The sequence below is a fragment of the Canis lupus genome, chromosome 10 (genome assembly GCF_048164855.1).
Source record: "Canis lupus baileyi chromosome 10, mCanLup2.hap1, whole genome shotgun sequence".
NCBI classification, from domain to species: Eukaryota; Metazoa; Chordata; class Mammalia; order Carnivora; family Canidae; genus Canis; species Canis lupus.
This window is the reverse complement of record NC_132847.1, coordinates 51,876,644-51,891,203: the sequence shown is the minus strand read 5'-3', so window position 1 is coordinate 51,891,203 and position 14,560 is coordinate 51,876,644. Positions and strand designations below refer to the sequence as shown.

Here is a 14,560-nt window from a genome sequence, read left to right as displayed (position 1 = left end):
CCCATCACATAGAAATTCTGATTCATTGAGTCTTGGCTTCGGCTTGCTGTTTCCAACCTTATTGTTGCTGTGACTTTTGGTGGAGGGGAGGAGTCAGATACGGTCAGTCCCTAAGTTGTCATGGTTGGGAGAAGTGTCTACTGGTATATATATACATGGGCCTAACATCCAGGGAAGGCAGGGTGGTTTAACCAATCCTTTAGAGACTGTTAGAACTTGGTCAAGGGAGGCCATGGTCTTCGGCAGCTGGTTATGTGTCTTGCTATTACGAGGAGAAGTCTACTTTCGCCTTAACGACAGTTAGGATTTGCCTAACTGGGGATTTTTTTTTTTTTTTTAAGATTTTATTTATTTATTCATGAGAGTCAGAGAGAGAGAGAGACAGAGACATAGGTAGAGGGAGAAGCAGGCTCCCCACAAGGAGCCCGATGTGGGACTCCATCCGGGATCCCGGGATTATGCCCTGAACAGAAAGGCAGATGCTCGACTGTTGAGCCACCCAGGCATCCCTTGCCTGGGGATTAGACTAGACTTTGGTACCTTTTCTAAAAGCCCCATGGGGCAGCCCAGGTAGCTCAGTGGTTTAACACTGCCTTCAGCCCAGGGCATGATCCTGGAGACCCGGGATCAAGTTCCACATTGGGCTCCCTGCATGGAGCCTGCTTCTCCCTCTGCCTGTGTCTCTGCGTCTCTCTGTGTCTCTCGTTAATGAATAAATAAAATCTTAAAAAAAAAAAAGCCCCATGAAGGCTGCTTTTGTGTACAGTGCACATGCCCAGGGAGCAGGTGAAGCATGAAATGGAAAAGTGGAGCCCTTGCATTAGCCCTTGGAGGAAAGCATTCTCTACCTGCCTGCCATTACTGCCCATCTCTGATGTATCTCCTATGAATCATGCAACAGCTTCCAACTGGATCTCCCTGCCTTCAGTTGTGAGGTGGGGCACAAGTCCCTCCTTGACACATAGAACAATCTTTGTTTATAATCTTCAAGGGCTCCCTATGGCTTAAATAAAGGACAAAGCCTGGGTACTTTAGTAGAGTTTCCAGGCTCCCTGTCCCTGGCATGATTGGGTCCACATTCACTCTCATGTTTTATTCTGGCTTCCCCATTTGTATTTCTCATAGCTCCTTGAATGGTTCTCCCCCCCCCTCCCCCACAGCCATTAGAAATGCTGCTTTCTCTTCTAGGAACACTTTTCTCATGCCTCTCTAGTCCCCCAGGATTTGATCAGTGTTTTCACACTCCACATCACCCCATTACAATTCCCCATTTATAACTCAGAACTACTCAAAAGTAGGGCCTATGTGTTTCCTTTTCTGTATCCCTACAGCTAAGCATGAAGTAGACATCCAATAAATGACCAGAATAAGTATATGAGATAGAGGAAGAAATATGACCCTCGGTCCTCTTCTGTGTCTGGAGCTGGCTTTTCTCTTCTTTCTTAACTTTTTTTTTTCTTTCTGATAATCATTTTATTGAGATATAATTATATACCATACAATTCACCTACTTAAAGTACATAATCCAGTGGCTTTTGGTGTATTCAGGAGTTGTGCAGCCATCACCATAATCAATTTTAGAAAGTTTTCATTGCACCAAAAATAAACCCTGTATTTCATAGCTACTAAATCGCTTCATTCCTCCTGGCTTTGGGCAGCCACTAATCTACTTTCTCTCTCTATGGATTTGCCTATTTTGGACGTTTCATATAAATGAAATGATACAATCTGTTGTCCTTTGTGACTGACTTCTTTAACCTAACATGATGTTTTCAAGGTTTATCCATGTGATAGCATGTATTAGTACTTCATTCTTTTTTATTGTTGAATACTATTGCATTTTAGGGATATACCACATTTTATTTATCCATTCATTAGTTGACAGACATTTGGATTGTTTTTACTTTTTATCTATTTTGAATAATGCTGTTATGAATGTTGTAGAAAGGTTTTTGTGGGACATAAGATTTCCTTTCTCTTGGATATAGATCCAGGAGTGGAATCACTGGATCATATGCTAAGTCTTTGATTATCCGTCTAAGGAGCTGCCAGACTGTTTTCTAAGATGGCTGCATCATTTCACATTCCCACTGGCAGTGTATGAGGGTTCTGTTTTCAATGGATATACTACTTGTTTTCTCCTTAGTCTATATGAGGGCTCTAGAGAAAGGTTGTAACAGTCTTACAGAGCTATCTGATGCTTCTTATGACATTTGTTCCTGTCATTCAGATCTGCCAGAAGGGCCCTAGATTTGTTGTGTGAGGTGACTGAGGGCAGCCTCTTCCCCTTTTCTTCTTCCTGAGGAGCTTGGCTTCACACCTGTGCTAATCTCCTTACTACTCCAGGCCAGCATGCCTGGTCATACCTAGGTTTCAGTCCTCTCCGGATTGGCATTGTTGGCTTTGCTTGACTGAGTGATACACCCATTTTTCGGTACAGGCCCAGTCATAAAAGGTTTACAGGTTTTTCTATGAGCTTTGACCGGTGAGACAGTTTCTCTGTCCCCAACTGTGGGAATGCCATATTATATTTGTCCTCCTTCCTTCTTTCTTCCTCTCCTTCCCTTCTGTTAAGAGGAGCCAGTTGTCCTTAAAGGAGTGGATATATGTAACTCTTGCCTACCAACATAAGATGAAACCTGCACTAAAACGCTCAGCCTTTCAGAGGGACTTCTGCTGTTAGTGCCCCAGTTCCTATTCATATGTGACTTCCCAACCACATCATACCTCTAAAGGTCTCTCTGACTTTCTTCTGGTGCTATAGAGATTCTAATTTTGTGAGCCTCTTGGGTCTCCCTCCCTGTTTGGGAGCTTTGTATTGCTCAACAAACTTTGCTTTGCTGCCCACCAAAAAAAAAAAAAAAAAGGTGAGGCACAGGCTAACTCACTTGAACCCTAATCCTTTTTAGAACCCCCCACCACCCACTGTCAGAGAAGCAGGATTTGGAAGGGCTTTTGAAGCTGATTGGGAAAGACACACACAAACACCAGAGAAGGGAAAGTCTCCATGTTGGATTTCTGGGAGACAATTTGAAAGATTTGACTATTCAAGATGGATGGGAAGACCTAATCCTATAATAATGATAGTAGCTGACATTTGTTGCCAGGCAATGTGCAAAGGCCTTTTCATGCATTGTCTGATCTAATAAAACATATCTGTTGTCATCCAAATAACCAGATGAGGAAATGGAGACTTAGAGGTGTGATTTACTCAAAGTCATATAGGTAAGAAGCCAAGAAGCTGTCATTCCTGGGATAAAAATGCATGTGTCTATAATTGGCTTGACTGGACTGTAGTGGTGCTTGATAAATACTTACCTGAGGGAAGGAAGCAGACTCACAGATGCATGTGCCCGTTGAGAAGGGGCAGGAATGAGGGCTGATTGTCTTCCCACCCTCTAGACAGGAATGAACACTTCCAGTTAGTGGTGGGGGTTGGCAGACTTGCCAGGGCCCGCCTTTCTTATCGAGGTTACTCAAGGTGTTATACCATTTCACCCAAAGAAGCTTAGAGTTTTCTAGACTCTTAGGAGAGGAAAGAGAAAATTCGTACTTTCCTTATACCATTCTGCTGGTCTGATGTTTCAAAGGGCCCTAGTAGGGAATTAACAACTGTAAAAATGTACCCTCCTTTCCCCTCTACCAGAGTCATAGAGGTGAGGCCAGGATGAGAGGAGTGACATACAGTGCAGGCTATGCCTACCTAATTCTAACTGTGGATCAGACACTGAAGTGCCTCATTGAGTCGAAGGAGCTGTTATGCCACATGTGGGGGAAGGGTAGAATAGATCAGCTCAAAAAAAAAAAAAAAAAAAAGAATAGATCAGCTCCTTAGATTTCTCCTCTAGGCTGCCATTGTTCTTGGGGCATGGTGCCAGAGGTATCCATTCATGGTTCCAAATTCCCGGTTTCTGGGAGAGGAAAAATGTTTAGTATAGTCTCAGTCAGATATCTACTTAGCTCAAACGGTGATGGCTAGCAGGCCAGGCCCTGTGGTTTGAGCATGGCCATCAAGAGCTCCCTGCCCCTGTTACTCGAGAATGTATTAAATGAAGGGAGCTTGGAGTGGCTATCTTCCAGCATCTACTACACAGGTATGAAAAGGCTATGTTGGGACACCCTTTCACTTGTCAGAAAAGTGTTCGGTGGGGCTGAATTATGTTTGAAACTATTCAGAGGAAGCTAACATTTAGGATCTTCATGGAGTTAGAGGAGCTAGAGGATGAAAAGTACCAGGTGCAGACACCTCTCTCCATTGTCAGGAGGTAAGGGTCTGGGAAGAATGAAGGAAATCTGGGTTGGGATGAAGGTTGTTACAAGATTGTTGAGACGTTTAAAAGCCTGTAAAACACTAGCCCTGCATGTCGTATCTCCCAATGAATTTTAGCAATGTGTTGTAATAATAGCAATTAAAACAACTTTATAGTTTATGTCTGGTTTCTAAACTTTAAACTTCTTTTCACCTCAAGACTTGCAGAGAATTAGGTGAAGGCAGGATTCTGAATGACTCTTCAGTGGTGGGTACAACCAAAGATCACAGTGCATGCTGTTGGGCTCAGCCTTCCCCCTTTCACCATGCTTGATTAGAAAGCTTTGTCATGGGCTGAAGAGAGGAGCTCTCTCTTGTATAAAATGTTTCCTTAATTCATTCACTGTTCTCTTGGCTGCTCTTTCTGACTTCCTGGTACTTGTGTTCATTTCTCTCGGTCACCCACCTGAGGTTGGGCATCTGTGGCACCATCCGTATGCTCTATATTCACACAGGCAGCCTTAGCACTAGTTTTCAAATCCTTTCTTGGGGGCCTGGAGAGAGGATATTGGGGATCCCACCTTTGAGAATGTGTAGCCACTGTAGGCCCTTGTGAGATATATTTTTTCCCAAAGTAGAAGGTCCTAGGCCCTGGTCTTGTTGATTCCCAAGAGATATTGGGAGAGAACACTAAATGAGGATTTCAGAGTATTGGGTCCAGCATCAGTTGTGTCACTTTTGTACCTTTGTTTCTTCATGGCATTTTTGGGAGGATTCTGACTGGGGTGAGTACATGTATGGAAGGGTTTATAGACTGCTAAGGGTAAGGATAGCAGTGTTGATACTGTTACTGTCCTTACATGGGGCTGTGAGAATTGGTAAGAGCAGAGAACCATGGTGGTGACCCTGAGAGAGCCTTATGGTTGAAGCTTCCCAGAAGAATTGTCTTCTGCCATTACTTGTTGAAATCCATCCTTTGGTCTACTCATCCATCTATCCGTGTGTCCATACATCCATCCAGCAGTTATTTATTGAGCTCTTATTGTAAGCCACGCAGTGTTCTAGGCACTGAGTGAACAAAAAGTTAAAAATTTCAGCTTTTATTGAGCTTATTTATATTCTAGTGAAGGAACTGAAAATAAGTAAGTAAATAAAATATGAAGTACCTTTGCACCAACAGACTTGGTGCTTCAGGACTCAGTGGTTGGCCTCCAGAAGCAGGTGTCCTCTTCTCTCTCATATACCCTGTTTCTGTCATAGCCTGTATCACAGTGCTTCCTACCCTAAATTGTGAACACAACGAGAGCTAAGATTGATTTGGGTTAATCATATTTCTCTGGTACTTAGTTTAGTGACAGACACCTGGGAAGGCACACAATGTGGTAATCAAACAATAGTCAACCATACCAAAAGAGAAGAAGCGAAAAGTCCAATAGACACCTGTTTCCTGGCTATCTTTATGGTATTAATCTATATGTAGTACATAAATATATGACACATATGTTTAAATGCCTTCTCATGTAACAATACTATCTTGAAAATTATCTTTTAGAGCTTCCTTATTTTTTTAAAACAACTCTATTCCATTATTTGGATGTTCCATAATTTATATAACCATTTCCTTAGCAATGCTTATGTAATTGTTTGCAGTCTTTTGTTATAATGAAAATCCATGGTGAGCAAGTTGTTCATATTTGCAAGTCCTACATGATAATTCTTAGAAGTGGGATTGTTGACATGGGGCATGCCATTTGGTATTGATTTATAAAGTGAGAGCAGAGAAACGAGTGGACTCGTGATCACATGTAGTCCGATAAGTCACCAGTCTTTGTCAGTGTTCTGCTCAGTGGCCTCATGATATCTGATATCACTTCTTTTGTTTCTGCACCAGGCTGGAGAAACCATGTTCAATCGTGCTAAGCTCCTCAATATTGGCTTTCAAGAGGCCTTGAAGGACTATGACTACAACTGCTTTGTGTTCAGTGACGTGGACCTCATTCCAATGAACGACCATAATGCCTACAGGTGTTTTTCACAGCCACGGCACATTTCTGTAGCAATGGATAAGTTTGGATTTAGGTAAGAGATATTTACCAGAATCTGCAGAAAACATGCTCTGCCCCTACATAAGGACTAGGAGATGCAGCTCCTCCAGCCCAGGAGTTTCTCTGTAGGTTCTAGAGGAGAATCCTTCCCCTGAGAACAGGATGCTTTTTAAGTCCAAAGTCAGTTATTGTTTGAGGAGGAAAGTGAAATCCAGGAACACACATACCTCTGCATATCCAGGCAAGAAGAGTGTTTATGTTTGGGATGGCTCTAGCCTTTAAGCTCCAAACAGCTGCCATATTTCCTTGCTTTTTTCTGTCCCCTTCCCCACACAGTTTGGGAAGCAAGTTGGAATCATTTGCCCCCAATAAATTCTTGGATTTGGGTGCCTTAGCAGATATACCTTGGTGCTTTAAGAAAGAACATGATGCACAGGCTTCTGTTTAAACATTGGGACCCAGACTTTTCCATCAAAATGCCCCTAGTGAGGGTGCCAACTGATGCCTGTCCCCCAAGGGCAGTGGGATAATCCAAAGCATATTGTCATAGGTGGAAAATAGCCTTGTACTTCTTTTTTAATCTTAAAAAATAAATCTGTATTTTGTTCCATAATTATCCATGTTTCTATTAATATAGAATTGTTTTAAATCACCTATCAGTTGAGTAAACTGACCTTTCCTTCCCTGTTCTAAGTCAGCGTGAAGTTCCACGAAGCTGCTGTAGGTACTCTATGTGTTATGCATCCCTGGCTTAGGCGGATACCCCAGTGTGGCAGTCCTGTGCCAACCAGCAATCCCTTGGTTTAGATACAGATGCTATTCTTCAGATTCATTTTACTCCCATAATTTCATTCTATCCTCCTTTCCTGGGGGGCTGGGGCCTGAGAAATGAAAACAGGGATGCTAAGGGGCACCTGGCTAGCTCAGTTGGTAGAGCATGTGATTCTTGATGTCGGGTTCCCAAATTCAAGACTTACATTGGGCATGGAGCCTACTTAATTAAAAAGAAAAGAAAATATGGACGCTGTGAAGTCCTTTCCCCAGACCTGACCCTAAACTCGCTGTCTTAAAGAAGGGAGAATTTGACTATAAATGTCACCCTGCATCTCCCGTCTTTCCTCCCTACCTCTCCTTGTTTGTGTATCTTCTCTTTGAGATACACAGGCTCAAACCCTGTTCCCTCTCTTAGAGCATGGTGGTGATGACATCATTTTTTGCCATAGCACCATGCTTGTTTTACCCAGCACCAGTCAGGCTTGGGGGGACAGGCTGTTGGTTAGAGAAAACAGCGCAGACAGTGAAACCAAATCTCATCATCTCAGCTGTACTTTCCGATGAGGTCACCAAGAGTACTTTTTTGTAAAAACACTGATTGTGAGAACATATTGGCCTGGCCACCTGGTTCAAACCCTTCCTTGCTGTCAGGCACAGACTGTAGTATGAGGTATGCCCAAAGGTGGATAACTAGGCACCTAGGTGATGACATGTAATTACAGATAGATTACCTTTGACTCATTAAATTGGGCCCCCAGGGTTCTTCGTGGATACTTAACAGTATTGAAAATAATAATTGCACCTTTTTTTGTATGTTCTATATGGTTTGGCTGACTTTCCCCCTCAAAGTCTGAGTTAAAGTTTTCTTTAATTTGTATGATGGGTTTCAGTCTCTTTGGATTCCAGTAAGAGCCCTAGTGTGGTTTAGTGCTGTACACAAGGTCATCACAAAACCACAGCCTTTAAAGGACCCATGGGAAAGCCTTTGCATGGCTTCTGGGCATGACTTGAGTCTTTAACATTTCTCATTGTTGCTCCAGCTGCATCCTTCAGGAGCCCATGATTCATTACCATTGAAGTAGTAAAATACAAAAAGGTGGAAAGATGAGAGTCCAGATGCCCTAATGCTTGAAAATGTGTCAAAATAGATTCACCATTATACATTTTGCCAAGTTAGGATGTGGTAGAAATTTCCTAGAAAATTTTACTTTAGCAGATTTTCAGAAATGCTATTTCAACTATTTGGGTCAGTATTCAAAGTATACCTGTGGAAGAATGAAAGTTAGACTGGTAGATGGGCTGAGGGTGGGAAGGGAGGGCATAACAGAGTGGGCATAGGGAGACTTTACCACAGTCTCAGTTTCCTGGACCTCCTGGATAAGATTTTCCATGCAGGAGCAGGACACATGGAAAGCAGATTCCTGAACGGGGCACAAGAAGTGGGTTTATGCTCTTGTCACTGACTAATTTTCCAGGTAACCACAGAAACAACACAGTATTCTTAGAGCAAGATTATACTCTTTGATATCTGTGTCTTCTCTAAGATAATCTGAGTCTGATATAAAAACAGAACAAAGAAAACCCTCATAAATCCCCAATTAAAAAGTCCCAGAAAATAAAAATAACTTTAGAAGTGTTTATGCTTAAAAAAAAAAAAAAAAAGTGTTTATGCTTTGAGCAGGCTTTATTTTGAAAAGTCAAAACTTAACTAATCACTGGTCTTCTTTGTGTATGTGTGTGTGTGTTTCCCCCAGCCTACCTTATGTTCAGTACTTTGGAGGTGTCTCTGCTCTCAGTAAAGAACAGTTTCTCACCATCAATGGATTTCCTAATAATTATTGGGGCTGGGGAGGTGAAGATGATGACATTTATAACAGGTAATGGTCACAATTTAGATCTCTCTCTTCCCTGTCTCCCTTCACTTCCAGTTTTTCAATCAGTAGCAGGTTATTCTGCAAGGATTGACCCTTCAGTGGATATAGTCCCCACTTGGCCCATATTCTTAGATGCACCCCGCTGTCAGTGCTCTAGGTGCTGAAGAATGTCTTCAGGAAGATTAGCTTCTGTGATTTTTGCATTAGTCTTGGAACATGCAAAATGAGAACCAAGTGAAGAATTGAGTTTACTTTGATTTATAACACATGCTGTTTTGTCCTGAAGAAGTAAACATGTGTCCTTTGTAAAAATTCGGCATTTCTTTGTGGTCGCGCTTGATTATGAAACAAGTTTCTTTGGGCAGGATCCTAAGTTCCTTTACAGAATCTTTGTGTTCTTTGTTTATTTTGGAACATTTTTAACATACACAAAAGAGGACTGAGTAGCATAATGAACTTCTGTGGACCCACCCAGCCCCAACAACCATCTCTCCACTGCCAGCCCTGCCCCATCCATACCCCGGGGCTCCCTGTAAGCTGGTAAGCCTTTATCATATGGATTGTCATGGCAAATAGTTAAAAAAAAAATTCCAATGGCATTTGAAACTGCACTCTGCCCAGTTCTCCCTGGCCATGAGGACTTTAGCTCTGTCAGCCACAGATATCTTATCTGCACCTTCTCCCTCTGGGAGCTAGCCTGAGCTTATCAATGAGCTTGATATCAGAATATACCCTAGCATCTTCCTGAATTGGAGTACATTGAATTTTTTTAAAAGATTTTATTTATTCATGAGAGACACAGAGAGAGAGGCAGAGATATAGGCAGAGGGAGGAGCAGGCTCCCCATGGGGAGCCTAATGAGGGACTCGATCCAGGACCCCAGGATGATGCACTGTGCCGAAGGCAGACACTCAACCACTAAGCAACCCAGGTGCCCTCGAGTACACTAATTTGATCAGTTTACAGAAGGTGTCTGTCAGAGCAGCACCCATGTCAGCTTAATGTGAGAACCTATCATACGACCCAAGTCTTTACTATCAGCCTGGAAGAAAACCTGAGTTTGAGTGTGTGCAAATTGATTTACAGGCATCTCCAGCATGCAGAGTGCTGTGTCATACAGGCCCCAGTGGGGAAAATGCTGAAGCCCAGGATAGGGGGTCCAGACAGAAACAAACTTGCTTCCACAGTGCCACCTGGGCAAGCAGCAAGCACTGGGCCTTTGGGATGGTGCTCAGGGCTGATGTGACCTGAGCGGTTAAGAAGGTTAATGGGAGGGAGCACTGAAGGTGGAGAGACTAGAAGGATGAGTGATTTGTGGAGCAGCTTTCTTGAAAGATAACGGACTTCACTCTTACACACTGACTTGCCATGTGCCAGGCACTAGTTCAGCCCTGGGGGAGATGAGGCCAGAAACCTTCAAGTATATCCACAACCAGCCAGTCCTGCCTCTTAACTAACTTGTATTTCTGCTGTCAAGGCTTTGGTTTTGGTCCTCATTCCTTTCCCGCAGACCTCCACAGAATCTTCCATCCTGTTCTGGCTGCCTCTAGTCTTGTTCTCTGCTCTTCATTCTTATAATGATTATCAGAGAGTCTTCCTTTTGGCCAAAAACCTTTGGGGAACGGTGTATGATATCCCTTTCAGACACTGGCACTGATCATTGGGAGGCTAAAAGCTCTGAGAAGGCCTCCATGATTGAGCCTTCCCCCCTTCTTTCCAGCCTCATCTCTGGCCACTTCTTACTCCAGACCCTTTCCACCAGTCCCCGGAAGTTTGTGTTCCCCGAGGGCCCTGTGTTTGCTCTCTCTTCCTCTGCCTAAGCTGTCCTGGCTGCCTGAAATCCTCTAGCACACACTCCTTCATCTTCACAGCTGGCTCAGCCTAGTCTTGCTCAGGGAGAGTGAGTGGCTTCTCTTTCTGTGCTCAGCAGCCCTACCTCCCCTTTTCACCTCCATCTGGACACTGATGGTCCTATGTTCTAAGTTTGTGCTATACGATCTATGAGGGCAGACACCCCCAGTGCCTGGCACAGAACAGTCACCAACACCAACTGCAGAACCAGTGTGAGTTTTAACCAGTACCACAGTGGGTTGGGATATGGGCTGAGTGAGAATAGTAAACAAGATGGTGGATGGGGTACAAGTCTTATAGCTGGGGCTTTTGGACCCCAGCCTCATGGCAGCTCTACAGTGATGACTTGTCTTTTTACTCCTTGCAGATTAGTTTTTAAAGGTATGTCTGTATCTCGCCCGAATGCTATGGTTGGCAAGTGTCGGATGATCCGCCACTCAAGAGACAAGAAAAATGAACCCAATCCTCAGAGGTATGTTCTGTGTTCATTTACATTCCTTCTTTCCCCTTTCAAATGGGGTAGGCTACAGGATTGAGGCTCTGGAGAGGGCTCCATGCCTTGACGAAAAGGGAGGGTTCTCTCCATGGGAACGGTAGATTGAGTTGGTGGGCATGTGATGAAAGATGTTTAATTAAGATTTCTGTTTTGACACCAACCTTTTACCTATTTTTCTTTGTAGGTTTGACCGAATTGCACATACCAAGGAGACAATGCTCTCTGATGGTTTGAACACTCTCACTTACAAGGTCTTGGACAAAGAGCGAAACCCATTGTATACCAAAATCACAGTGGACATCGGGACACCGAGCTAGCATTTTGGTACACTAGTAAGAGACCTGAAAATGGCCAGGGACCTTTGCTGTGCGTCTCTGCCAATCTGCTGGGCTGGTCCCTTTCATTCTTAACAATCAGAGTGATAGGCCTCCTTCATTCATCATTCTGATGCCTTCCCAGATGACCAGGACAAGTGGGATATTTTGCCCCAAACTTGGCTCAGCATGTGACTTCTTAACTCTACAAGGTGTTTGTAAATGTAGAAACCATCAGCCTTTGGGGGACTCTCGGCATGTTCACAGTGTCACCCCAAAGAATCAGTACACAGCCCCAACTTTGATGACTTTGGGACTCATTCCCAGTGACAAACTGCTAATTAGTTGTGAAATAGGTAAGAATTTCGCTTTAAATTGTGGTATTCTTATTACTTTATGAAAGAATGGAGAGTGCTGCTGAAATTGAATTGGTGTGATGTTTTTTGTTTGCATATTTTAACAGAAAAATACTATCTCAACTATTCTCATTTTACCCCTCCCCCACCTTCTTTTAGTGGTATGCAATTACTGTAATCACTGTGTGTGTGTGTGTGTGTGTGTGTGTGTGTGTGTCTTTTCTTAGCAAAAGGATTTTAAAACTTGAGCCTTGGACCTTTTGCCCTGCTTATGTGTGAATTCCAAGGCAACATTAGTCATCAGAGCAAAAGCCTTGGGTGTTCTCACATTCAGTGGCCTTTCTCCAGATTGTCTGATTTCTGAATGTAAAGACTTTTTTAAAAAGCAGTTTGTAGTATTTTAAAGAAAGAACAAATCGGGTTCTAATTATGATTTAGCTTGATTCTGTGTTGATCCAGATTTGCATAGCTATTTAGTGTTAAATCATGGCAATTTATTTTTCTGAGCATGCTATATAAACTTGAATTTCCTATGTATTTTTATTGTGGTGTTTTAAATGTAGGGAGGGACTGAGCATTTTTAGGGGGAAAAATATTGTATGCTGTACTGGCCATGAGCAGACCTCTGATTTAGTTGGCAGGCCAGATTTTGTGAAGAATAAAATCACCTTTGGGCCCTTTGAGGGCAAGGCCTCCCTGGCCAGAGTTATCTTGCTAGACCTCTGGGGGAGGCAGAAGCTTAGGCCTGTGAAGCAGAGCTCCCCACCCCCCTCCCCAGGTGGGAGGGGGCCCTAGGCTGTGGAGTTGTAAATGACAGCCATCAGGTTGTTTGTGTCCATTAGTCTGGGGATGGGGAGGAAAGCTCTGTTACGGCCCCTGTGGAGTCAGGGGGCCACCTCCTTTGCTGTGCTGGCCACACTTCCTGGCCTACCTTGCAGGACCCATTCTCCTTCCTCCCAATTTCTTGTTCCTTTGCCTCTTGCCCGTTCCCTAAACCTTGCCTGTGGGACTCAGGGTCAAACAGACTATTCATTCTCCAGCATGAATGTGCCTTTTAATTAGAGATCTAGAAAGAAGTTCAGCTGAACCTTCCCACGCTCCCCGACAACCATTCATGGTGCCTGAAGCCTCCCATTACCCCTCAGGTTTTTCGCCGGTGCTCCCAGTCCAGGGAGGCTGATCCACTGGGGTGACTTCTCCAAACCCATCTCTGCTGGGAGAGGGTTAGCCTCCCCGGGGTGAGATGCACAAGGCAGTTGCTACCACTGGGTGCTCCTGCATTTCAGCAGTCTGATCCCAGGGCTGACCCTTAAGCTGGTGGCAGCCCAGAGCCCCCGCCCTTAGTGTGGAGGTTGAGCTAGCGCCCAGCCCCAATCTTACCTGTGCCTTTATTGCTTTGAGCATCTTGAGATGCTAACGTGGTTCTTTTCCAGAAGCCTTTGTGTTGGTTAAAAATTCTTTTCCACTGCAGGAGCAGCTGGGCTATGCAAAGAGTATTCCTTCTGTCAGTTCCCCCCATTCCCTAAAAGAGATGTCAGTGGAACCAGGAATGACCGCACTGAGAGGGAGTGTAGGGAAATGCAAAGAATGAAGGCCTCTTTCTGTCCCCAGATCCTGACTTTTCCGAAGTGCCTTAAGAGAAAACAGACAAATACCCTGGGTGGTAATTTCTTTGTTACTTACTTTACTCTTAAAGAAAATTCTGACGTTCTGTTTTACTGGTGCACTTTCCTTTACGTTCCATTGGAATAGTCAAGTATGTGGTTCATTCTCAGAACCAAGGGAAATCCTGCTTTCACCTGTTACCTATTTGCTGACCTTCTGGTGCTCTCGGAGGGGGGCCCACTTGGGTCTAAGGTTAGGCCCTGATGCTTGCCTGGTTCTTAAGTTGCAGGTGTCTTGTTTCCTCCCTGAGAAATTCAGGGCTGAGGGTTCAGGGAGCATTTCCTTTGCCTGGAAGTTGTCACCGTGATGTTGTTGTGTGCTGTGTCTTTCTCTGTTTCTGTCCATCCCATTGCTGGTGACCCTGTAAAAGTGGCCTTTGGGAAAGATTAAAAGGAAATGCTGGTGCTGGCTCTCAGTCCAGGCAGGTCTCTGCCCACCTCAGGGCTGGGTGTGGGGGTGCCCCCACTCAGCCAGGAGGGGGCAGCTTTCCTGTCCTAGGGACCTGTTGTGTATTTTGATCTCCTGTGTATGCAAATGTATGAATTTACCATTGTAAGTGGGGTGAGGGGAAGGTGTCTGACCTTGGTGTTCAAAACAACTGTATTTTTGTCTTTAAAATCCAATAATATAACGTGAATAAATGACCTTATCTTTGTAACCTCAGGTGGTTTGTTTTCTGATTTAAGGGGTTTGGGCTTTCCCAGGGCTGGAGGGAAGTGACTGGGATTGCCTACTGGGAGGATGAGAAGAAACTAGAGGTCTGCCATCTGCGCCTGCCCCATCATTGCGGGCTGGGCGGGGCGGGGGGGGGGTTGCTCACTCATCTATGCTCCAAACACCTCCCTGGAATCAGCTGTTTCTGAGGCTTAAAAGAGATGATGTGTCTAAAATAATGCCTGGCACCTCACAGGTGCTTACTACGTAGTAGCTAGTGCC

General features: G+C 44.1%; 1 protein-coding gene across 1 annotated transcript in view; it reads left to right on the top strand.

Annotated features, from left to right (window-relative positions):
* B4GALT1 (beta-1,4-galactosyltransferase 1) overlaps window positions 1–14,282 on the top strand; it is a 52,262-nt gene extending 37,980 nt beyond the window's left edge. Inside the window, exons 3-6 of the mRNA XM_072841626.1 lie at window positions 6,141–6,328; window positions 8,823–8,945; window positions 11,161–11,265; window positions 11,474–14,282. Of these exons, the coding sequence (XP_072697727.1) occupies window positions 6,141–6,328; window positions 8,823–8,945; window positions 11,161–11,265; window positions 11,474–11,606 (549 nt within the window). The 3' untranslated portion in view covers window positions 11,607–14,282. The remainder of the gene's footprint in view (window positions 1–6,140; window positions 6,329–8,822; window positions 8,946–11,160; window positions 11,266–11,473) is intronic.
* The last annotated feature ends 278 nt before the right edge of the window (window positions 14,283–14,560 follow it).